The sequence below is a fragment of the Malus sylvestris genome, chromosome 7 (assembly GCF_916048215.2).
Source record: "Malus sylvestris chromosome 7, drMalSylv7.2, whole genome shotgun sequence".
Lineage (NCBI taxonomy): Eukaryota > Viridiplantae > Streptophyta > Magnoliopsida > Rosales > Rosaceae > Malus > Malus sylvestris.
The window spans coordinates 29030434-29054446 of NC_062266.1; the positions used below are offsets into that span (position 1 = coordinate 29030434).

Below are 24013 nucleotides of genomic sequence, written 5' to 3' on the forward strand. Positions count from 1 at the left end.
ACCACTGAAGGAGTTGTTTTCAAGGTGTAGTCTTTGCAAGCGGAACAAACGACCAATTTCTGGAGGGATGGTGTTGCTGAAGCTATTGTTATGGAGGTATACAGCCCGCAGAAAGCTCAAGTTTCCAATGTGGGGAGATAAGTGGCCTGCCATCCCGCTTGATCGGAGGTTGAGCACTGTAACTCTCTGGTGTCTGCGGCCACAAGTGATGCCTGGCCAGTGACAGAAGTGGAGCGATTCATTCCAAGAGCTAAGGATGCCCAAGGTATCATTCACGATTTGAGCTTTGAAGGCAAGCAAGGAAAGCCTATCCACCTCATTCCCCGCTAAATGTGAGGAGGAGGCAGAGCTAAAAAGAAAGAGAAGAAAGAATGGTTGGATTAAAATAAACCAAATGCTAATATGAATACTTGAGAACTCCATTTTAGCTAGGCCGCAAAATGAAGCTCTGAATATTTAACCTTGGGTAATCGTAAGTTGACGCAAAGAAAGGAGTCAATTTTAGCGTCCAAATTGGGTTGCACAGCTGGTTTCTGCGTGCATGCCATGATTGACGGGTTGGGGAACACAACATATAGCTTTTGCACGTTGGTTCTTGACGAATAAAAAAGACTTTTGACGTTTTACATTAGAATTATCATAAAAAGCAGAAAGTAAAACGTAAAGACTCACTAGCTAGTTTTCTACCGTATTGGAAGGTTCATGCAAAGTAGGTATGCCGCGGGTCTTTAAAATATTTTGGAAATATATCAATACAGAAAACAGAGGTCTCTTATGCTGTGATGTCTTTAAAATATTTAGGAATTCATGCTTGGCCCAAGACAGCGAAGATGCTTTTACCCAAATGAAGGAATAGACTGACCATCACAGGAAACACATGCCTCCTCACTACGAAGCTTTGCTGGCTCTCTGTGTTTTCCTCACCTGCAATTTAGACCCAATGCGCAGAGGCATTTCACCCATAAAATTCTAAATCAATACACTTCTAAAAACAGAGAACAAAAAACCGAGAAAAACTGTGCGTGCAGGCATGCGTGTTTCTCTGGTATATTTTATCAAACAGGTGATAGGCACTGAACAAAACACACAAATGATTGTAAATGACGTTTGTAAACTCAAATGGAATGCTTAAAATTACACTCTAACATGGTTTGGCAATTTCATTTCATTAAGTGATTTCAAATTCAATAATCAGAACATAAAAGAAGAAATACGAAAAATTACAGTTAGAAGTCACACATCAGTTAAAGAGTTGAAAAATAAGCGAGCTTGCTTAGGGAACTATATTTACACCTACAGAATAATAAATACAGCAAGGTAGTACTGATGAAATACTCGAAAAAGGCAAATTTTATTTTCATTTCTTCCCGATATTAAACCTAATATAAAAATTGATCCGCTTTAAACCCATAAATTCGAAACCAACCCCTCACCAGGGAAAGTACCAAAACTCTGCAAATTTTAACCCTTAGAGTTCACTCTTGATGTAAAAACTGGAAAAGAGCAGAAAACAGTATTCTCCATACACACGAAAAATGAAGAACTGATTGATTCCCATGTATTCAACTTTCATAATACACAAAAATTACAAATTTGGTTCCACAAAATCCCAAGAGGGAGAAGCAACAAGAGAAACTAAAATGTGAAGGATGAGAGTCTGCAGCCCTAATTTTCATATCCACAAACACACAAATTCTTATATTTTCGAAACCATACGCAATCCAACACAAAAACTAAATAAAAACTTAAAGAATACATGAATCATCTGTGTTTTGCTTTGCAAACAGCCAAGGGGATAGGAACTAAAATAAATTCCCTGACCAACAACCTCTCAATAACCAAGCTTGAAAGCATAAAAACAAACCCTTCAATCTTTGTGTGCAAAACTAATACCACAATAAATTCAACCCCATTTCCACAATTAAGAATCAAATTTGATAAAAAATAAAAAATTTACAGAATTTCACCCAAACATAAAGAGAATAGTACTGTTAAATGGTGAGAAGAAAAAACCAAGGAAGAATGGAAGATGGGTTTTACCTGAGGACTCGAGCTGGGTTCTGAGAGAGAAGAACTCAAGCTGGGAAAGCTGAAAACAGGAATCGATAACCCATTAAGAAAAATGATAAAGAAAGCCATTGATGTGTAAAATCTAGAACGAATTGCGGAGAATAGGGGGGTTTTAAGGGATAATTTCTTTTAATTAAACTTTCACTTTAACCTTTGTTAAACTCATAATTTAATTGGACAGGGTAGTTTTTAAGAAAACCAATGAAAATGGTTTAAAATTTTTTAGTTTTAACAATAAAGACAAAATAAAGGGTAAAGTAAATAGTACCATATTTGATTTTTTAGTGTAAAAATATGATTTTTCGTTAAAGCGAACAGTACCGCAGTTTTTTCGTTAAACTCAACGTCCGAAAATCCACTCACTGCAATGGTATAATTTCGTTAAACTCAACGTCCGAAAATCCACTCACTGCAATGGTATAATTATCACTAAAACTCATCGCATACACAAATCCACTAATCCTTTTTGTTATCATCAAAGAAATCTAACACCAAAAAAAAAAAAAAAAACACCATAATTGGGACAATTTAATTCCCTTAGTTCTAAGGGAAGTATCCAAGATCGACCAGAACACACAATTCAGATTGGGTCTCCACAACAGACAAAAACAAACAGAGAATCTTCATTTCTCAAATTTCAGAGAGAATTTAAGATTTTCGGACAAAAATTGGGATGAAAATTATGACTTCCACCAGAAAACCAGATCGATGGTTGAATCCAATCAAAAGAGAGAAGCTTACCCCTGGACTGAAGCTCGAAGAGCCTCCTTGGTGGTAGATGTTGTTCTACTGCGAGAGACAGTTGGAGAAGCAAGGTTCTGGTTTTTGGTTGAGAGAAACAAACATGAATCAAAGAAGAAGCAGTGGATTGATTAACTTTAAAAACAACTAAAATCGAACAGGCAATACCTGAATTTATCTCTTGGGAGTATAGGCATGCAAAGAGAAACCAATTGTACCAATAACAAATTACTCTTCCACGAACTAAACATTAAACTACTATGCAAGTTCCAGTCTGGTGCAACGTTATCAACCATTTTTACCCCGGACTGGTTCAAGTCTCAGTATCCCACTGCAAAAATTGAAAACATTTATCTGAAAACATTACGAAATATATTTTAAGACTTGGCCTCTGACTTGTGAAGTATCTAAACTTACAATTTGTTTTATAACTTTCATTAGAAAAAAAGCCCAAACTCCTTTAATCCAATCATAATTACACACTGCAAGCATTTGATTCATATCATTAATTAGCATTAATCATAACCCGATCATGATTCATCGTATCCCAACATCAAAATCCAATGAAATTCCACTATGATAACATTAACAACGGTTAACTTTTGAATCTACAAACACATTTTCTAGTATCATGTCCCATGTTTCTTGATCATTGCAAATTTGCAACTACCAAAATCCAGAGGACCTCTCGAGCTTATGCATCACCATATGGTGCACCACAAAAAACATGTAAACTGAACAATTAATCACAATAAACGCTACATTCTCAGTAAAAGTGCGCCATATGGTAAAAGATGATCTTTCAAATTTGGAATGCAAGTTGGTAAACAACAATATCGTAGGCAATCATTATATAGTGTCCACAATATTAGGAATAAATGTGCATGCAGATGTTTGTTAATGTATCTCTAAGTAGATGGTTAATTTAGGTTGATGTATCTCTAAGTAGATGGTTAATTTAGTTCAAGATTACTTCATCAATTTGCCACTGAACTTTATGACCACTGTCACTCGCACTATTTTAATTAGAAATTTACTCCCTCACCGTTAAATTTTTACACATTCCAACCATGTCAATGATAAAAAGTTGCAGTAGCTCCAATTACCTATGCACAATGCCCTAAAATTTTCTCTAGGTGAGGTTTAAGTAATCAGGCATTTAAAAAATAATTCTTAATTCAAAAATGCTAGTTTTCTACCGTATTGGAAGGTTCATGCAAAGTAGGTAAGATTAGAAAAAGTGCCCGTAAGTATGTAAGATTAGAAAAAGTGCCCCGGCGTTGCCGCGGGTCTTTAAAAATATTTAGGAAATATATTAATATAGAAAACAGAGGTCTCTTGTGCTGTGAGTTTCAAAACTGTATAGAACATGTAAGATTTACACAATCATTTATATAATACCGATACTATTTACATACATGTGGAATGTAAGAAGGAAATTAGTCCTTTTGTTCCGAATCAAGATCACTAATTCCGAAATACAATTTCAAGAACCATTTCCATACAGTTGAACATCAAGAAGATCAATAATTCTGAAATACAGATGAAATTTCTCTCCATGTTAAAAAGCATGTAAGCAGAGACACAAAGGATGTGGTTTCTATTACTGGTAGGATTAGCTTGTAAAGACTTGTCCACTGTGTTCTGAATATTGGTCTCCACTGTAACCACCATTGAGAACTTTTTTGTAGATAATTCCATTGTAAAAAGAAATCCATATTAGAATGCGTTTCTATTCATAACACGTTTAATACTTTTTAGTGGACCATGATCTAAAAATATCATATAATTGGTAGCGGTATGTACTTTTGGTAGATAATTTGTAATCAGATTGCAAAATATTGGGATGTCCAGTTCCCGCAGGAGTGTATTATCCTTAGCAGAGAGGGTACTTTTTGATATTTCGTAATTGCCCAAATGAAATCATGGCTAATGCCTAACTTAAAATCGCATTATCATATCGGAACAGACAAAGAGACTCAAGTTTTGCCAAATACACCACAATGAATATGCTTTGCCAAATTCCACAATATTAGGAATAAATGTGCATGCAGATATTTGTTAATGTATCTCTAAATAGATGGTTAATTTAGTTCAAGACTACTTTATCAATTTGCCACTGAATTTTATGATCACTGTCACTTGAATTATTTTAAATAGAAATTTACTCCCTCACCGTTAAATTTCTACACATTCTAACCATGTCAATGATAAAACGTTGCAGTAGCTCCAATTACCTGTGCACAACGCCCTAAAATTTTCTCTCAGTGAGGTTTAAGTAATCAGGCATTTAAAAAATAATTATTCCAAAAATTTCAACAAACGTAATTAATTTGGTGATTAGCAATAGCATGCACTGATACAAACAAAAACTTGAATTCCAATGTCATGATGATTAACCTAAATCTAATGGGTAGTTTTCAAAAAAAAAAATCTAGTAAGATGATACAAACAAAAATATGCGATCGTGATTTATACTGCAAAATTTGATCAAAATAAGGTGGTGTTTGTTTCCCTTCACTAGCCCTCGTTGGACTGGACTAGATTAATAGTTAGTCCAGTCCCATGTTTGTTACTTCACGGGACTAACTTTAGTGGGAGTACGCCGGACTCGCCTCGACTAAGGACCGTGCTAGACGGTCTTAGCGAGAGACGTCGTGAACCATGGGACTAGCTAATCCCTTCGATCGCTCTATGCTCGCGTCCTCTACTCTCCTCTCTGCTTGCGTTCTCTCCCTCACCTCGTCCCCAACCTGAATCATGAACAAAGACCTCGATTCGAATTTCAATCGGAGAACTCATGAGCTCCGTCGTCCGATTCACCTCCGCTCAGACCAAGCTCATCGGTCGCGCCTCCGATTGGCCTCCTTCCCCCTTGACCTCTTCCACCAACCATGCCCAGATGCAGAAACCCAGATGCAACACCTAAATCTCAAAACAATAACAACAATCCCAATAACAGCGTCCTGTGCACAATTTCAGCGGAGGCCTCTATACAACCAGCAATCCGACGAAGCATCTGAAAATTCTGACGACACAATCAGACGAAGTCTCTGCAAATGGAAAAAAAAAACAATTTGGAATTTTTCTGGGTTTGATTTGAATTCTTCATTGTAATTGATATTGGAGAAATTGGGTACAATATTTGGATTATGGGTTGAAGTACATATTCACAATTTCCTAAATTGGTCATAGGAAATGAAATGGAAAGAAGAAGAAAAGTTATGGGTGGGCGGTGCGAAGCAGACGGGGATGAAAAGAAAAGAAGGGTAGAGAGACGGGAGAGAGAGAGCCACATAAAAAAGCATAGAATAAAATATTCCTAAATATTTATTAAGTAATATAAAATATTAATAAATATGGATTAAATAATATAATATTAGAATTTATTATTAGTCTGTTCCTTAGTCCTGACACTGCACCAAACACTTCACTAAGTTAGTCCAGCTTAGTCTAGTCTAAGCCAGTCCAGCTTAGTCCCTGCAGCTAGTCCAGTCCGAGACAGTCCGGTGCAACAAACGCACCCTAAGATGATTATTAATCCAGCTGGTTTCTCCACACAAAAGTATAAACTTGTACGGCAATTACTACAATCTCAATCAAAATTCCACTGTTTAACACACAGTGCTTTGGAACTATGTAAATAATTTAAAATCAGAAAAAGTCTCAATTTTTTTTTTGAACTCGCAAAATTTAAGCAAAATGCAATTCCTAAAAAAGATTTTGGAGAATAGAAAGGCCAATTCCACCCAATATAAATTACGATAATTACAAAATAATTCAAATGCAGACAATTTGATCGAAATTTGCAGAGCAAAAAACCCTAAAAACAACAGAAAGAAAAACCCAAAATAAAATGACGAACAAAAATCACTAATCACATAACCAAAATTATGAGGAGACAAAAATCACTAACAATCTCAATCGAAATTTAATCCTTCCGTTAAAGTTTCGTCAATATTTTTTTGTCCCACTAATCCAATTATAACGTGCCACGTGGATTAACTATAAGAAACTAATTTTTTTAAGATTTCAAACTAAAAGTAAAATAAGAAACTAAAAACCAAAACTAAAAGAAAAAATAGTCATTATTGTCTTCATCAGGGTAAGCTCAAAAAGAAAAGAAAGGCACCACGACACCATTAAAGTACGTGGCCTCCTGAACTCACTCTTCATTCTCTTTAGTTGGTTATTTTCTTCAAATTTAAATTAAATTTGGATTTGATTTTATCGAATTTAGATTGAATTTTTTTTCCAGTTGGGGTCGTGGGATGCGAGAAAAATGTCAACACGGAATACTTGTCCGTTGTTCACTCTTAAAAAAAATAGTTTCTTATAGTTAATTCACGTGGAGCCATATGATTGCATTAGTGGGACCACATCAGCACACAAACGAAAAATATTGATGAGATTTTAACGGAATGACTAAGTTGATGTGCGATAGTGAAAGTCAAGGACCAAATTTATTGATTCTTGAAATTTAGGGACCAAAATGAGTACTTGGATCAATATCAATGATCATTTGCGATAAAAACACTTACTAATAAGAACAAGAACCAAACTTAGATTGACGAATTCCAAATTTCCAAGCAAACATAAAGATGATCTTACAAATTAAGATCATTTACAAAACATACAAAATGAAATTGCAAAACCGGAAAATTCACATAGTCATCATTCAGAAGATCACCATGCAAAGTTCAAGCACTGTCATGGGATTTTATTTAACGATAACAGGGTATTATTACTCACTACTTGAGTCGTCATCACGGGTTCACTCTAGGCATCCTAGTTTCAGTTAGCACATCCCTTATTAGACTCAATTCAGCTACCACATTGCTCATGTCTTTTCGCTCTCTCGGCATCATTACAGAACAAGCAACTCCTACTCTTGCAATGGAAGTCAAGCACTCCACAACCGTTCTTCTTCGATCATTTGGGGCATGATTCCGCCTATTATTTCTGGGATTAGTACTGCTGCTGCTTTCTTCTATTTGAACAATTAGTGGATCACATATTTCTTCCACACGTCCTGGTAGGGCCATCATAACAAAATTGTGCAGGTCCATACCACCTTTAAACATGTCATCTGTCGGCTTCTTGCCAGTTAACATCTCCAACAACAGTATTCCGTAGCTATACACGTCGCCATATGTTGATACCTCGCCTCCCGTTCCATACTCTTAAGTTATATGCACCAAAACATAGCTTTGTTCTTATGTGTGACTTAATATAACTCATGCTACATACAAAAACATAGTGCAAGCACAAATAAAAAAAATTAAAAAAAAAAAAAAAAAAAAAATATATATATATATATATATATATATATATATATATATATATATATATAAAAGAAAATTTACCTGGGGGAGTATAGCCTATGGTGCCTTTTATGACATTGGAACTGCTTTCGTGCAAAGGAGATGGGCAAGAAGCATCCCGGAGGTACCTTGCTAAACCGAAATCACCAACACAAGCAGTCATGTCACTGTCTAACAAAATGTTGTTGGGCTTTATATCACAATGAACTATTGGCATGTGGGAGCGGTTGTGCAAATAATCCAGAGCACACGCTACATCGATGGCAATGTTAACTCTTTGAGTGAGATTCAGATTCTTCGGCAGATTGGCTGGCCTATCTACTCCTTCAGCTGATATGTGCAGCCACTCATCTAGACTTCCATTCACCATGAACTCATACACCAGAGCTTTGAAATCGTTTCCTTGAAAATCAATGCTTGAACAAGCAGTCAGTAGCTTGACAAGATTTCGGTGCCTAATGCTTTTCAAGGTTTCACATTCAGCTATGAAACTTCTAGAAGCTCTTGATGTTTGAAGATTGAGTACTTTCACCGCAACATTTCTTTCTTCATGCTGGTTGAGAATTCCCTTGTACACAGACCCGAAACTTCCAGAACCAATCAGATTCGAAGCAGAGAACCCATCAGTTGCTTTGAGGAGATCTCCATAGGACAGTTTCAAAAGTGAAACCCCCAATGATGATCCTGAAGTTGACTTAAGCGCTCTAGCCTTTCTTGATCGATAAAGAAGCACAAGTAACAACAAGAAGACCAAGCCGACAACCCCACAGGAAACTGAGATAATTAAGTTCAGCTTAGGAGATAACCCGCGCTTAGATTGCTTGGAGATGCATTTAGGCAATCTTAAGTTAGGTATACCTCCACAAAGCCATGTGTTTCCCACAACAGATACCGCACTTGCATTCTTAAAAACTCCTTGGATTGGTACTGCACCTTCAAAATCGTTAAATGAAAGGTTCAAATTCTGCAAGAAGGGGAAACTCCCCAAGTAGTTGGGAATTATGCCAGACAAGTTGTTGCGAGAGATGTCAAAATCTTCAATTCCTCTCAAAGAGCTCAAAGATTTAGGAATTGTCCCTTGCAATAAATTTTCTCTCAAAGACAGAGTCGTCAAACTTGTGCAACTCCCTAAGCTTTGTGGAATCTCACCAGATAACTTGTTTTCAGAAACATCCAAGAAACCAAGATGCTGTGAGTTACCTACTTCCATGGGAATGGATTCAGCAAGTTGGTTTCCAGATAGATTCAAGTAAACAGGTAAATTGATGACTTGTTTTGGAATTGGACCGCTAAGATTGTTGTGGGAAAGATCCAATTCTAACATAAACCTGCAGTCTCCGAGACTTTGTGGTATGCTTCCATTTAACTTGTTTGAGTTGAGATACAATCTGCTTAATGAAGTTAGATTTCCTAGAGATGATGGAACATTACCTGACAATTCATTTGAACGTAGAAATAGGTCATAAAGCTTATTCAGTTTACCTATTGAACTCGGTATAGTGCCTGCCAATAAATTTGCAAAAAAGCCTAGTCTCTCCATGTTGATAAGATTTCCAACCCCGATGGGAATGTTTCCGCGTATCTGATTCTCTTGAAAAGATATTTCCGTGAGCTTTGTTGAGAGGTTGCTGATAGTTTCAGGCAGCACTCCTCCAAAATTATTGAGGCCGATAGATAAACCTTCTAAATTGGTGCAATTAACTAGAGAAGAGATGAAATCCAAGTCACCTTCCTCATTATTTCCAAGATTGTTGTCATGAAGTTCAAACGAATACAAATTTGACAGGCGTGCCAGACTAGGCACTTTCCCAATAAACTTATTGGCTGCGATAGAAAATACTGAAAGGTTTGAGGCTTTGGAGATTGAAGCTGGTATTGGTCCAGTGAATTGGTTGGTGTGGAAAATAAAGGTTTCGAGGTTTGGAAATATAGTGTGGCCCAAGCCAGGAGGAAGAGTTCCATGAAGGTTGTTTTGAGACAGATGAATGACTTTAATTGATGAGAGATTGTATATGGAGGGAGGGATGGTACCATTCAAATAATTTTCACCCAGTGAAAATTGCATTAAGCTTTTCAACTGGCCAAGGCTATTTGGGATACCTCCATGCAGATTATTTCCATATGCAACTAGCATCTGAAGAGAAGAGACATTCCCAAAAGAAGGCGGGATTTTCCCGTAAAAATTGTTGTTGCCTAAACTAAGTACCCGAAGCTTGGACAATGAGGCAATTTCAGTTGGAAGTTCGCCACTAAGAGTGTTGCCATATAAGCGAAGGTATTGGAGGTTAGAGCAACATGATATGTTGAATGGAATATGACCACTGAAGGAGTTGTTACCAAGGTGTAGTCTTTCCAAGCGAAACAAACGACCAATTTCTGGAGGGATGGTGTGGCTGAAGCTATTGTTTTGGAGGTATAAAGTCCTCAAAAAGCTCAAGTTTCCAATGTGGGGAGATAGGTGGCCTGCCATCCCGCTTGATTGGAGGTCGAGCACTGTAACTCTCTGGTGTCTGCGGCCACAAGTGATGCTTGGCCAACGACAGAAGTGGAGGGATTCATTCCAAGAGCTAAGGATGCCCAGGGTATCGGTCACGATTTCAGCTTTGAAGGCAAGCAAGGAAAGCCTATCCACCTCATTCCCCACTAAACGCGAGGAGTAGGCAGAGCTAAAAAGAAAGAGAAGAAAGAGCGGTTGCATGAAAATAAACCAAATGCTAATATGAATACTTGAGAACTCCATTTTAGCTAGGCTACAAAATAAAGCTCTGGATATTTATCTATCCTTAGGTAACGTAAGTTGATGCAACAATAGGAGTCAATTTGAGCATCAGGTAGATCAAAATATGGTGCGGAAAAACCCAAATTGCTTTGACCGTTTCTACGTGCATGCCGTGGTTTATGGTTTTGGGGCTTCGGCACCTGCAAGAATTTTAAAATCAGAAATGCTACTCTTATCGCATTTTTCATATCATATTTGTACCTCATCTCTAATAGAGATGAATCTAGATGTATTAATGGATTCACCTCTATTAGATGGGTGGTACAAATGTGATATGGAAAACGTGTTCAAGTGTAGCATTACTCTTCTTAATTAGGTATTTAGAAAGCCATGTCAAGCTTGCAAGTTAAGTGAAAGGAGAAACTTTTCAGGTTGTCAGAAAGACAGTCAGGTACACCAAGTGTACTAATACAATTGGTTAGAAACTTGAAAAAAAAAAATTCAACCATTGTCTTATTACACGTGTACCGAGCTGTATTTCCGGCACACTGAAAAAATTCCTCTAGTGAAAGAACAAAACTGAATCAAAAAAATAAAACAGAGAGAATTATCATAGAAAGCAGAAAGTGACTTACACGTTAGTTATGAAATGTTCGGCCCAGGTAGAAAGTAAAACTTTTAAGACTCATTAGCTAGTTTTCTACCTTAGTGGAATGTTAGCTAGTTTTGCACTTAGCTAGTTTTCTACCTTAGTGGAAGGTTAGCTAGTTTTGAACTTAGCTAGTTTTCTACCTAAGTGCAATGTTAGCTAGATTTGCACTTGGCTAGTTTTCTACCTTAGTGGAAGGTCAGCTAGTCTTCCACTAGCTAGTTTTCTACCGTAATGCAAATGGTAAATTGGCTAGTTTTCTACTCTCACAATTATTACTCTTGCAAATTGCGATGCATCTGTGACGTAGCAAATACTCTTTGTTCTTCATTTTTTATGAAAGTATAATATTCATTAAGGAGATGAGAAAATGTACAAGAGGTTAGAAGGTTTAAAAGAGTGACCCCTGAAAAAAAATTTGCCGGGCTTTCAACCCGGAATCAAGAAAAAAAGTGGCCACCAACTTCAAAGTACGAAAACGAATTCAAATAGAACTATCCTCGATCACTGTCATCTCGATATGTTGACTAGATTGTCTCGTCTATGATTCTATGTTGTCTCGTTACATTCATAACAAATAAATCTTAAATAACGATGATGTTACTGTTGATATTGTTGATAGGGATACACACCATTTTTAGGCCCTGTTTGGTATAGCTTTTTTTTTCACCAAAAACTGCTTCACTTTAAAGCTAAGCAATAAAAAAAATGTTTGGTAAAAGTAAAATATGCTGCTTATTTTAAAAGTAATAGCTTCTAGACAACAACTTTTAAAAGTAGCTTGTATGTTGTAATATCTTCATTAATTAATATTTTTAGAATAACATTATTTGCCTTCCACACACATTTTATCCCTTAGAAAATAAAGTGACCGTTATGACCTACCATTACAAACACTAACCTTACACTATCAACATCATTACCACCACCATAACCTAACCATAACCACCACTACCGCCATTGTCATTACCATCATTAATGTCGTCGTTGCCACCACCACTACAACTGCAACCGCCACCATTGCCACCACTAGCACTACCACCGTCCCTAGCACCATTGTTACCTTTACACCCCAACCACCACCTCCCACTATTAGCACCACCACCATACCTCCACTATAACCACAACTGCCACCACTACCGCCACAACCACAACTGCCACCATCGACATTAGCACCGCCATTAACACCATTATTACCTCTACACCCCAACCACCACATCCTGCTATTAACACCACCTCCATTCCTGCTACCATCACCACCATTGCAACCACCACCACCACTACCACTATTACCACCATTGTCCCCGCCACAGCTGTTGTCTCCCCACTCCTACTACTATATCTATTTTGTCATTGTATACAATTATATTACTGTTACATTAAAATTTACCAATGCTTTTACATTGCTTTTCTTACTCATAGCACTTTTAAAACACAGTTAACCAAACGCTCATCTGCTTTATTTTAGAGCTGATTATTCTTATAGCACAACAGAAGCAGTTTTTTTTAAAAGCACAGCAATCCCAAACTGGCCCTTAGTCTCACGCACAATCCTATTTAATTATATTTTTTGTTTACGTTTAATTTATTTAATTTTTTTGTTATAATAATAAAGAATGTGTGAGAAGCTAATAAGAGAGTGAAAAGCTAATAAGAGAGTGAAAATCACCTCCGTAATTGATATTGTTGATTTGTTACTGGAATAGTGCTATTTGAGGACATTACTTTAGTCTAAAGTAGGATCTCCAATTGCACTGTTCAAGTGAAAATCATATCGGAACAGACAAAGGTACTCAAACTCAAGTGTCCCACATGCTGACATCCAACAAACCAATCAAAACAAAAAATGCATAAAAGGGTCTCGAGTTTTGCCAAATACACCACAATGAAGATGCTTTACCCAAATGAAGGAATAGACTTACCATCATAGGAAACTCATGCCTCCTCTCTACGAAGCTTTGCTGGCTCTCTGTGTTTTCTCACCTGCAATTTAGACCCAATGCGCAGAGGCATTTCACCCATGAAATTCTCAATCCAGAAACATCTAAAAACAGAGAACAAAGAACCGAGAAAACCGTGTGTGCGAGCGTGCGTGTTTCTCTGGTATATTTTATCAAACAGGTGATAGGCACTGAACAAAACATACATATGAATGTAAGTGTTGTTTGTAAACTCAAATGGAACGCGCAAAATTACACTCTAACATGGTTTGGCAATTTCAGTTCATTAAGTGATTTCAAATTTAATAATCAGAACATAAAAGAAGAAATACGAAAAATTACAGTTAGAAGTCACACATAAGTTAAAGAGTTGAAAAATAAGCAAGCTTGCTTAGGGAACTATATTTAAATTTTTATCTCAGTGAGGTTTAAGTAATCAGGCATTTAAAAAAAAGAAAACTAATGAAAATGGCTTAAAAACTTTGAGTTTTAATGATAAGGACAAAATAAAGGGTAAAGTGAATAGTAATATGATTGACTTTTTAGTGTAAAAATGTGGTTTTTCGTTAAAGCGAACAGTACCGGGTGCTTTTCGTTAAAGTTCCCTTTAAAAAATAATTATTCTAAAAATTTCAACAAACGTAATTAATTTGGTGATTAGCAATAGCATGCACTGATACAAACAAAAACTTGAATTCCAATGTCATGATGATTAATCTAAATCTAATGAGTAGTTTTCAATTAAAAAAATCTAGTAAATAATTACAAATTATACAAACAAAAATATTGGATCTTGATTTATACTGCAAAGGCTTTTTATTCAAAATGGTCCCTGAGATTTGCATCATCCATAATTTTGGTCCCTGAGATTTAAAATCAATAGAAGTAGTCCCTGAGATTGTCCACCATCCATGATTTTAGTCATTCTGTTGAAAACTGGAAAACTCGCCGGAAATTGGATAAACTTTAAACGTTCATAACTTCTTCAATACTCAACGAAATCGAGTGATTTAAAAACGAAAATCATACTTCTTGACAAGACGAAGATAATGATATCTTTTTCAAAGGCTAACTCACCTTGGTTTGGTAGGACAACGGCTCGAAAGTGGCTAACCATTTTCGAGTTAGCCACTTTCGAGCAGTTTTCCGGCCAAACCATGGTGAGTTAGCAGTCACGAAAGATACCATTATCTTTGGGCAATCATTGGGCTTCCAAATAGGTATTTTCCGGCCATCTCCGGCAATCATTGGGCTTCCAAATAGGTATAATCTTATTCTACACTTTCCTATCTTCAGTTTGATATATTATGGGTCGAATTTGGTTAAGAAACGATTGAGTTACGAAGCTTTGAAAATTGCACAAACTTCCGGCCAAGAGCTTTGGGACACTTAACGGAGTTTTTAACGGAATGACCAAAATCATGGATGGTGGACAATCTCAGGGACTACTTCTATTGATTTTAAATCTCAGAGACCAAAATTATGGATGATGCAAATCTCATGGACTATTTTGAATAAAAAGCCTACTGCAAAATTTGATCAAAATAAGATGATTATTAATCCAGCGGGTTTCTTCACTCCTATTACATAAGACAAAAATACCTACATCAATACTACATAAGTTCTATAGTTCCTATGAAAAACCTGTATTTAACCAACCTACTCCTTTCAAATGGAATTTGGTGTCTGAAAAATGAGAAATTCAAAAACTTTGCTGCGGAAATTTAAAAAAAACAAAAAAAACAAAAACAAAAACCAAACACTTATTATGTATTATCACTTTAATTCTAATTGCCACTTCAAGCTCCCTAGCTTTTGACGCATCATGATCATACTCATAAAGCCCTGACCATGAAACCAAAATCGTTACTTTAACAAATAAATATAACCAACAACAAAAACAACTAAAATTTTCAAATGGATTATGCCAAAAATTACCAGCCGAATTACTGAACACCATGATATCGAGTCGGAAAACTGATTTCCAATGCTCCAACAAATACTGAAGAAGGCCAAGGTGTCGAGGAATAAGGTGCAGTGATAGTATTATCCTTATCGAATACAATTATACAACACAAATGAATGTGTTGCACTTGACAGGCCTTGTAAACTTGTGAAGCATAGCTTTGCAGGATGCGTTTTTAGAAGTCGAGCCCATGCATATGAACGTAAAACGTTAAATACATTTTTCCACCAGTGCCTTAAGCAAATTTTAGATACATATTGAGATCTCTATAATTGACAGAGGCTTGGAGCTTGTGAAAGTCACATTTTCCATTGATTGAATATCATAAACCACAATTTTATGTTCAGAAGTCAAGCCTACAAAGATAAGCATGTTCATTAACTTCATTAACATCCTCCATTTATGACAAACCTATCAAAACCTCAAAAAACCATAGTATCCCCGAACCTTGTTTGAGTAAATACTTTCTCTTGTAATATTATTCAACACAATGTATAAGGTTATATACAATAGCTATGACGTAATTGATGCTAAACTAACTCCTACAATTAAGCTAGCATACAACAGAATAGGAAAATATATTACAATTAATTTGATAACTGTTGCATTGATTTGTTACTTGAATCGTGTTGATCCTTTCCTTATTTAACACTCCCCCTCAAGTTAGAGTGTATATTAATCACTCCTAACTTGCTGAGTAAAACCGTAAATTGTGGGGAACCCAGCGCTTTGGTAAACAAGTCTGCTAGTTGATGATGTGTTCGAACATGAGCAGTCTTGATCATTCCTTCTTGGAGCTTTTCACGAACTAAGTGACAGTCGATTTCGATGTGCTTCGTTCGTTTGTGAAAAACTGGATTTGAAGCTATATGTAGGCCCGCCTGATTGTCGCAATGGAGCATAATAGGCTGCAACTATTTGACATTTAAATCAACAAGTATGTATCTTAACCAGGTGATCTTGCAACAAGTGGATGCCATGGAGTGATACTCGGCTTCCGCTGTTGAACGAGAAATTGTGGTTTGTTTCTTAGTCTTCCAAGAAATTGGTGAGTGACCAAGTAAGATGTAATATCCAGTGACTGATCTTCTAGTGTCATTGTAGCGTGCCCAGTCAACATCACAAAAGGCTCTTAATTGAAGTGAGCTAGAGGTCAAAAGAAACAGCCCTTGTCTCGATGTTTGTTTGATGTGTTAAGGATACTGAAGGACTATCTACTAATCATGAACACAATGTATCAGATTAATACCTAGATACTTAGCTTAGTTGTTAAGTTTTGGTTTGTTAGAGTTTGTTGTATTAGAATGCTTAGTCAGCATTAGTGAGTATTTATGTATAACATACACCTTGTACTGAGTGTGGAATTAATGAGATTTATTCTTCAACAACTCAATCTCTCTCTAGATTCTTTCTCTGTCTAAACTCTCTCTAGAATCTTGTTTTCTTTACAGATCTTTGATCTTCAACATGGTATCCTTCGCCTCTGTCTAACGACTTCGATCTTTTCCTTCCGTTTGTGTGCATTTTCTTACTTCCCAAACAGATCTTTCTCCCTTTCTTTTTCTGCGAATTGTTTGCTGCTTTCATGGCGACTTCCTCTGATTCTCCTTCTTCTGGTCTTACTTCTCATGGCGAGGTGTCTAATCTGCTTCATCCTTCGATTGGATCGATTACGGTTCAGAATGTTGCTGGCATGATTCCGATTAAACTCAATCGTCAGAATTATATTACCTGGCGTAGCTTGTTTCTTCTTGTTCTGAAACGATTCAAGCTTCTAGGTCTCGTCAATGGCGACGATCTATGTCCACCAGAATTTGTTCGTGATTCTTCTGGATCTCAAATTCTCAACCCTGCTTATGAACTTTGGTGTGAACGTGATCAGATTCTGACGATTTGGATCAGCTCTACCCATGCTGAGGATCTTCTTCCGTTGACGATTGGGATGGCGGATTCGCGATCTCTTTGTCAGTCTCTTGAGCGTCGTTTTGCTGGTGCTTCACGCACTCATGTGCATAGTCTTCGCTCCAAGATCCAGACTATTTAGAAATGTGACTCTTCGCTGACCGACTACTTCAACTCCATCAAAGAAATCTCCGATAAACTGGCTGCTGCTGGTGAGCCGATCTCTGAGAAGGATCTTGTCGCTTATATTCTTTCTGGCCTGCCTGATGAGTATGAATCATTTGTTGATTCCATTGAGACGCGATCTGAAGATGTGACTACTTATGAACTTCACGGGCTTCTCCTCAGTAAAGAAATCTCGCTCCAGAAGCGTAAGACTCGATCATCTTCTTCCTCCTCAGCACTTTTTCATGCTTATACAGCACAACAACATTCATCTGGTTCCAATTCTTTTCGAGGAAATTCTAGAGGAAAGTTTCAGAATAGGAATCGTTCTCATCAGCCTCGTAACTTTGGTCAGAATCGTAATTTTGGTCCTAATCGCATTTTTTGTGGTGTTCTTGGTTCTGCTCCGAATCCGAATCGACCTTCATCCTCTGGTTTTATTCCTAATTACTATCAAGTGAGTTCCTCATCCTTTTCCTCTGGACGTTCTCTTCCTTGTCAGTTGTGTAATCAGTATGGTCATGGTGCCCTTTCTTGTGGCCGTCTTTCTCAATTTGCTTCTCAGCAATCTCCAGGTTTCACTAATCCTCCTGTCGGTATGTCTGCCATGACTGGTTCCCCTTCTCCAAGCTACTGGCTTACTGATAGTGGTGCTTCCCATCATGTGACTCCCGACCCTGCTTCTCTCAACTCAGCCATTCCATACACTGGCACTGACCAACTATTTGTTGGTGATGGTAAAGGTCTCTGCATTTCTCACACTGGATCTGCTCTTATTCGAACTGCTAATGCTGTGTTTAAACTACATGATGTTCTTTTAGTTCCTCAAGCATCTCATAACTTGCTCTCCGTATATCGATTTGTTCATGATAATTGGTGTTCTCTGACATTTGATCCATTTGGATTCTATGTCAAGGACCTACGCACTCAGAGGATGCTTTTCCAAGGCCCCAGTGAAGGAGGTCTTTATCCTTTCTATTGGAATGCATCTAATGGCATATCTGGGATTGCTGTTTCTCCTTATGCTCTTATGATTGCTCAAGCTGACATCAATATATGGCACATAAGGCTTGGACATCCTTCTAGTGTTGTTTTAAATAAGATTGTTAATAAAAGTCAACTGCCTGTTGCTGGTTCAGTACATAAACAATCATTTTGTTCTGATTGTCAATTTGGGAAAGCTTCTAGGCTTCCATTTTCTGTTGTACCTTGTACATCCATTAGGCCATTTCATATCATTCATGCTGATGTATGGGGTCATTCTCCCACTCCTTCATGTACTGGCTATAAATACTATCTTTTTTTGGTTGATGATTTCACCAAATATAGTTGGTTATATCCTTTGCACTTCAAATCTGATGTTTGTTCTGTTCTTAAAACATTTGTTTTGAAAGTTCAGAATTGGTTTGACAGTAAGATCCAGTGCTTGCGATTTGATTCAGGGAGTGAGTTTCTCAATTCTGTTTTACAAGGATTTCTTAATACTCAGGGCATTATACATCAGTTGAGTTGTCCTCACACTCCACAGCAGAATGGTTGTGCCGAAAGGAAACACAGGCATATTGTTGAAATGGGTCGGACTTTGATATCTCACAGTGGTTTGCCATCCAAGTTTTGGGTAGAAGCTTTTCAAACTGCTGTGTATCTCATCAATCGACTACCTTATCAGTTTTTATCATGTCCCTGGGAGTTATTGTTCAAGGTTGCACCTAAGTATCACACCTTGAAGACCTTTGGTTGTGCTTGTTACCCTTGGTTGCAACCTTATAGTTCTCACAAACTGGACACAAAGAGCAAGCTCTGTGTATTTTTGGGCTACAGTTTGAATCACAGTGGTTACCGATGCCTCGATCCAGTTACCAACAAGCTGTACATTTCCCGACATGTTGTCTTTGATGAAAATTCCTTCCCTTTTAAGCACCTCCCTACTTCCCCTACTACTTCTTCTTTATCCTTTCTTACACCATCCGCTCCTTCCTTTTCCTTTACCATACCAGTTCCTCCTTCCACACCTTTACCCGTTCCTACTTCTTCTTCTCTAGAACCTACAGAACCTGTATCCATTGCTCCATCTCCAGACTCTACCTCCATTGCTCATTCTCCAGAATCTGCATCCATTGATCAACCTCCAACACCTTCTATTCCAGTTAATACTCATACCATGGTTACAAGGGCTAAGGCCGGAATCCACAAGCCTAAAGTGTTCACTGCAACTAAACATCCTCTTCCTCCCACGGTTGATTCCCTTACTGTTATTCCTCCCACTCCAACCACCTACCTCCAAGCTTCTAAGAATGCAAACTGGTTGGCAGCAATGCAGGCTGAGTATCAAGCTCTCCAGTCCACCGGTACTTAGGTTCTAGTTCCTCCTAATCCTCAATATAATTTGGTAGGCTGCAAATGGGTGTTCAAACTCAAACATAAAGCTGATGGTTCTATAGAGCGCTACAAAGCTCGGCTTGTGGCCAAGGGATTTCATCAACAAGAAGGCATTGATTTCTCTGAGACTTTCAGTCCTGTAGCTAAACCTACTACAATTCGTCTTCTCCTCTCTATTGCAATTACATATGGTTGGTTTATTCACCAGTTGGATGTGAGTAATGCCTTCCTTCATGGTTCCCTCAAAGAGGCCGTCTACATGGTGCAACCACCTGGTTTTATTGATCCAGCCAATCTTCATCACGTTTGTAAACTGCAAAGATCACTCTATGGTCTCAAACAGGCACCCCGAGCCTAGTATAAAGCATTTTATGGTGCTATTCTCTCATTGGGATTTGTTTCTTCCTCATCTGATACTAGTCTTTTTATCAAGAAAAACTCTACTATTACTTTTATACTGGTTTATGTGGATGATATTATCATCACTGGGAGTTCTCCTACTGTTTGCCAATCCATCATTTCGAAGTTGCAATCTTTGTTTCCTGTCAAAGATTTGGGAGATATTCATTATTTCCTTGGCATTGAGGTTCACAGATCCTCTACCGGTCTTTTTCTTCATCAATCCAAATATGCTTTGGACTTGCTTATGAAGACAGATATGCTTGGTGTCAAACCTTGTTCTACTCCAGTGAGTTCCGCCAAGTTGGATCATTCTAGCACTATTCTTTCCGATCCTACTCTTTATCAATCAATTGTTGGTGCTCTTCAGTACGTGACATGGACTCGCCCTGATTTGGCTTTTGCAGTGAATCAAGTGTGTCAGCACATGCATGCTCCTCGTACTATTCATCTCCAGGCTGTCAAGCGGATCTTACGCTATCTCAAGGGTACTATTGACTCCGGTTTATGGTTTAAACCAGGCAATCAGTTTCTCACAGCTTGGTCTGATGCTGATTGGGCCGGTTGTCCAGTTGACCGACGATCTACTAGTGGCTATTGTGTTTTCTTGGGTCCAAATCTGATTTCTTGGAGTTCCAAGAAGCAAACCACTATGGCACGATCGTCTACTGAAGCAGAGTATCGATCTTTAGCCAATACTGCTGCTGAGATCACTTGGGTGTGTAAAATTTTGCAGGACCTCTCTTTTCCTCTTCTTCGCCCTCCTGTGATTTTTTGTGATAATCAAAGTGCTATTGCATTAGCTAAGAACCCTGTTTTTCATGCTCGAACAAAGCATGTCGAGATTGATTACCATTACATCCGCGAAAAAGTTCTTCACGGTCATATCAGCATTCATCATGTTCCTACTCTCTTTCAGATTGCTGATATTTTTACTAAGTCCTTATCTGCATCTCGTTTTGCTACTCTCAGTCACAAGCTTTCAGTTTGTTCTCCTCCATTCAGCTTGAGGGGGTGTGTTAAGGATACTGAAGGACTATCTGCTAATCATGAACACAATGTATCAGATTAATACCTAGATACTTAGCTTAGTTGTTAAGTTTTGGTTTGTTAGAGTTTTTTGTATTAGAATGCTTAGTCAGCATTAGTAAGTATTTATGTATAACATACACCTTGTACTGAGTGTGGAATTAATGAGATTTATTCTTCAACAACTCAATCTCTCTCTAGATTCTTTCTCTGTCTAAACTCTCTCTAGAATCTTGTTTTCTTTACAGATCTTTGATCTTCAACATGATGTACCGCAGAACTCTATGTGCAGCAGCAAGGTGTGGAATACGAGGTTTGTCTATGAATTGGCTAAGACTGTGTATCGCATACACCAAGTCATGTCTCGTAATCGTCAAGTATATTAATCTTTCAACAAGTCTTCTATACACAGAGGCATCATTTAGTAATGCACCATCAGTTTGCGTAAGTGTGAGATTCGGCTCCATGGGAAATTTCGTAGGCTTTGCACTAAGAAAGCCTGTATCCTCCAAAATTTCTAGAGCATATTTCCGCTGTGAGATTGTAATGCCTTTGTCTGATCGTGCAACTTCTAAGCCTAAGAAATATTTTAACTTTCCAAGATCCTTAAGCTTGAACCTTTCAAATAAGAAGCGCATTGTTGCTTCGATTTGACGCAAATCATTACCGGCCATGATGATATCATCTACATAAACAAGCAGCGCTGTGAATGAAGCACCTCGTGTTTGGATGAACAATGAATAATCCGTTCGTGATTGATGATAACCACCAGATTTAAGAGCTGTTGACAACTTCAAGAACCATTGTCTAGATGCTTGCTTAAGTCCATACAACGATTTGTGTAATTTGCACACTCGAGTCTCTCATTTTCGTCCAAAACCAAGTGGGAGTGACATGTATACATCCTCATGAAGGTCACCATGAAGAAATGCGTTATTAACATCGAGTTGGTGTAAATGCCACCCTTGGACAGCAGCAATGGCAAGGAGAAGATGAACTGTACCTAGCTTGGCAACAGGGGCAAAGGTTTCACGGTAGTCGATGCCTTCTACTTGGCTATAACCATTCGCCACCAATCAAGCCTTATAGCTTTCGATAGTACCATCAGGATTGGGTTTAACTTTGTAAACCCATTTGCACCCAATGGCTTTCTTGTTGGGTGGTAGTGAACGGAGCATCCAAGTTTTGTTGGCTTGGAGGGCATTGATTTCATATCTCATGGCAGCTCTCCAATGTTCATCCTGCATGGCTTGAGAAAATGTTTTGGGTTCTTTGACATGGGTGAGTGAGGTAGTAAAGGCACGATGGTTAATGGATAATTGGTCATATGTAAGATAATGAGAAATAGGGTGAGATGTACCTGACTTGCGAACCACGTTGAAGACAGATGCGGGACTAGAAGGGAGCTCAACATCAACCTGATAATCATTAAGGTGCGAAGGTGTATGTGTCGGATGGGTGGAACGACAAAGAATTGGTTCTGGAAATGGTGAGATAGGATTGGGTGGTGGTGATATAGGATCGGATGTGGGCGAGATAGGATCAGATGGTGGTAATCTGATGATTGGAGAAGGTGGCATTGGTGAAGTGATTATGGTTGGTGTCATTGGTAAAGATGAAAGGGAATTGGTGGTTGTTGCTTGTGTTTTTTGAGTGGTATGATTTGTGGGATCAAAATCATCATCATGTCCATGGAAATGAGGATAATGGGTTCAGTGGCAGTGGAGATGTGAGCATATGGGAATTCATGTTCATGAAAAGTTACATATCGAGATGTGAACATTTTTTTCGAGTTCAATGTCATAAACCTTGTATCCTTTTTGGCTATGTGGATAACCAAGAAATATGCAGCGAGTGGCACGAACATCAAATTTGGAAGGTCGGTGTGCGTGTGTGGAGGAAAAACACAAACATCCAAAAACCCTAAGGTACGTGTATTGAGGTGGAGTACGAAACAAGAGTTCATATGGAGTTTTATCGTTGAGAACCGGTGTAAGTGTGCGATTGATGAGGTAGGCGGCGGTTAGAATGGCTTCCCCCCAAAATTGTTTAGGTAATTTGGCTTGGAAAAGTAATGCTCGTGCTACGTTCAACAAATGGCAGTGCTTTCTTTCAACAACCCCGTTCTGTTGAGGTGTTGCAACACAACTTGTTTGGTGGAAAATTCCCTTTGATGAATAAAAGAGTCAAGGTTAAACTCTGGACCATTGTCACTACGAATAATTTTAACAGTAGACATATATTGTGTCTCAACAAGAGCAATGAAATGCATAAAAAATGTGCGTGTGTCAGATTTATGACGCATGAGATACACCCATGTGCAACGAATGTAATCGTTGACGATTGTAAGGAAATAACGAGCACCAGAAAAAGAAGGGATGTGATAACCACCCCAAAAATCCATATGCAATAATTCAAAAGGTTTAACGGTGGAAATTGAGCTTAAAGGAAAAGGAGTTCTTGTTTTCTTTGCCAGTGGACAAACAAGGCAATCACTAGCATCACAAGGCTTGATTGAACTAACAAAATTTGGAAGAAAACGTAAAACTTTATGCGAGGGGTGACCAAGGCGTTGATGCCAAGAAGCAGGAGATGGTGTTTGGATGACATGGTAGGTTGCAGGCTTGTAATTATCAAGGTAGTAAAGTCCTTCCTTCTCAGTTCCCGTCCCAATCACCTTCCCCGAACGTAGGTCTTGTATGACAGAATAACGATGAAGGAAAATGGTTA

The 24013-nt window shown here is 38.0% G+C and overlaps 1 protein-coding gene and 2 long non-coding RNA genes across 3 annotated transcripts in view; 1 reads left to right on the forward strand and 2 right to left on the reverse strand.

Moving 5' to 3' along the window:
• Window positions 1-24013, reverse strand: part of LOC126629089 (putative receptor-like protein kinase At3g47110) — a 169721-nt gene that overhangs the window by 3049 nt on the left and 142659 nt on the right. The window contains exon 4 of the mRNA XM_050298976.1: window positions 9336-9566. Coding sequence (XP_050154933.1) covers window positions 9336-9566 — 231 coding nt within the window. The remainder of the gene's footprint in view (window positions 1-9335; window positions 9567-24013) is intronic.
• LOC126629100 (uncharacterized) overlaps window positions 1-24013 on the forward strand; it is a 64108-nt gene that overhangs the window by 1567 nt on the left and 38528 nt on the right. Inside the window, exon 2 of the long non-coding RNA XR_007625657.1 lies at window positions 8988-9090. This is a non-coding gene — a long non-coding RNA (uncharacterized LOC126629100). The remainder of the gene's footprint in view (window positions 1-8987; window positions 9091-24013) is intronic.
• LOC126629102 (uncharacterized) lies at window positions 1537-3160 on the reverse strand. Its single transcript, XR_007625659.1, has 3 exons — window positions 2980-3160; window positions 2812-2888; window positions 1537-2089 (listed from the first exon to the last, which is right to left on the reverse strand). It is a non-coding gene; the product is annotated as an uncharacterized LOC126629102 (long non-coding RNA).